The sequence below is a fragment of the Plectropomus leopardus genome, unplaced genomic scaffold (assembly GCF_008729295.1).
Source record: "Plectropomus leopardus isolate mb unplaced genomic scaffold, YSFRI_Pleo_2.0 unplaced_scaffold23369, whole genome shotgun sequence".
NCBI lineage: Eukaryota > Metazoa > Chordata > Actinopteri > Perciformes > Serranidae > Plectropomus > Plectropomus leopardus.
Window position 1 is genome coordinate 1 of NW_024625346.1, and position 2536 is coordinate 2536.

Here is a 2536-nt window from a genome sequence, read left to right on the forward strand (position 1 = left end):
AATTATTTATTTAAGTTATGTTTCAGATTTTTAATTAAAAAAAATAAAGTGAGCCAATTTGATCAGATTTCAAAGGGTTAAGACTCCACTACAGAGGGATGAACCAGTCAGGAGAGATCATTTTTACCTCTTTCGGAGTTTGGTTGTCTGCGATTCTCTGTCCTTCAAACAGAAACCTTAGCGTGCTTGCTGGAACTCCCTGTAAGAAAAAAAAAGGCAATTTTAAATTCCAGCCTCTGGTGGTGTTGGAGCTGATCTGATGTCTGATTAAAGGTAGCCTGGAAATCCTCGGACTCGGTCGTAGTTTGAAGTCGTCTAAAATGTGATGCATTTCTCTTTGTTTATAGCCGGGAATCAAACTGATGTGACTTAGTAACAGGCAGAGTCTGAGGGTCATTTCTGCTCTTTCCTCATACCTGTCGCTGGCTGTAAGACTCCTTCAGCTTCTTCAGATGTGTCGTCATTTTGACCTTAAAGTGGATTTCGCTGCTGTCCTGTAGACACAAGGAGACAATGATGATGAAAAGCAGTGAAAACGCTGCCATGGTTCAGCAAACTTTTTTACTGATTACAACATATCATAATTACTGTGGAGAGTTAAAAGAAATCAACAATAAGCAAGAAGTATGTGATTTAAACCAAAACACTATCCGGCAGTTACACAATTTAAAAAGTAAAGCTTTAGATATATTCTACATCTTTCTGTCCACCTGTTAAATCTTCTCCAGAGCAAAATGTTGCAAATTAACTCCTTAACATCATGTATGTTGTTTCTACAAGTTTTGCCATAATCATTGAGTGCATGGTCAAACACATGTGGTATTGTAGGCAAGGCTGGACGGTGCCACTGGCCTACCAATTTATTTCAACTGAGAAAATCCAAAATTAGTGGCGGTTCGGGAAAAATTAATACAGAACAGTTTCGCATTATTTTTGTGTGGCACCAAGTATTTATTTTTTACATTAAAAAAAATTAAAATTACAAATGAATCTTTTGGTAGCCACTAGAATAATAAAAATCAGTTGCTTTTTCGGTCCATTAGATACAAATTTGCTGCAATAAAAATGACTTAAGTGAGATGAACTGAAAACTTTATCTTATTCGGTAAAACAGATGCTGACAGAAGACATAAGAAATCACAATGTTAGTTTTCATAATTATTTGATGTTGATGTTTTAATGTTTTGCACATTTTAAAATACACAACATAACCATACTAATAAGAAGAAAATTACGACCAAATTCTCATAATACTATAAATGTATTCTATTAAAATTACGATTTTTTCTTCTCCTAAAACTATGACTTCATTATTGTAATACGAGTTTTTTTCCTCATAATATTACGACTTTATTATCAAATATTACATTTCATTCTCATAATTTTACATTTTGTCAAAGTCTCAAAAAATATAAAAATTCCTAATTGTGGCCCTAAATCTTCATTGTAATATTGTAATAACGACATTGTCGCGCTAAATACTGTATCGAGTACAATACAGACAGTCTGTATATTGTATAACCTCAGCTGTACCATTATAACTCAGTAATCACAGCCTACACGTGACGTTATTACACAGGTACTCATATTTATCGGGCTGTGCCAACGAAAATCTTGATAAACACGTAAAAGTAACAACAACTAATGTTCAGAGGCTCATGGAGCCCCATCCATCACCCCTGTTTTCATACACACCTGACCGATCACTTTTAACTTGATGTACTCTCCGTCCTTCTTGTCCCCTCCGTCTCCGCTGGACGGTTTTGTCTCCTAAAACCACAACAACATATAAACAATCACAAAACCTTCCAGCGCCACAGACACCACAGGACAGGCCCGACGGCTCAGCAACGCGGATACCACGCCGGCGCTCACAACGGTAACGTTTCGATTCCAAAATGTTGGTTTCACTTGTTGTTTTACGGGGAAATTTTGAATTATGAGCTAAATCCGAAACTAGCTGCAAAGCTAAACTGCTACATAAGCACTGAGCTCTGGGCCTGAGGCTCCGTGAGCTAACTGTTAGCATGTTAAATAACCAGATGCGAGGGAGCAGCCGCAAAACACCGATTTGTCTCTTTTTCAATTTCGTGCCGACTGTAAACACTAAAGACTCTTTAGGGTTTCTATCTTACCGTATCCGACATGTTTTGCTGTGTTTATGTGGTTAAAATATCCTGACAATAGATCCAGCTAGCGTTAGCTTCCAGTCGCAGCTGCAGCTAGCGCTTGATGTTGTGAGAACGCTACAGTAACGGGAAGTGACGTAGGGAATCGTTTCTTTCAAAATAAGAATTTTTAATTGCTTAGCTTTTGGAAGATTTATGACCAGAAGTATGTGTCACTAAAAACTAATCTTTAATTAAAAAACAATAATAGTTTGAATTTCATATTTTAAAACTGAATTGGGAAAAAAGAATTTGAATCACATAATTTGAAACGCATTATTTGAAATTTTTTTATTTTTTATTTTTGCAGAAATAAATAAATAAGTAAATAAATAAATCTGACACTATTATTTATTTACTCAAAAAAT

At 35.6% G+C, this 2536-nt stretch overlaps 1 protein-coding gene across 1 annotated transcript; it reads right to left on the reverse strand.

Moving 5' to 3' along the window:
- Positions 1 to 127: 127 nt before the first annotated feature.
- LOC121966171 (small ubiquitin-related modifier 1-like) lies at positions 128 to 2244 on the reverse strand (the record flags this gene model as incomplete). The annotated part of the gene is made up of 4 exons (XM_042516279.1): positions 2136 to 2244; positions 1696 to 1770; positions 417 to 494; positions 128 to 199 (listed from the first exon to the last, which is right to left on the reverse strand). Coding segments are annotated over exons 1-4 (237 nt in total), but the record flags the coding sequence as incomplete, so codon positions are not given.
- Between the last annotated feature and the right edge of the window lie 292 nt (positions 2245 to 2536).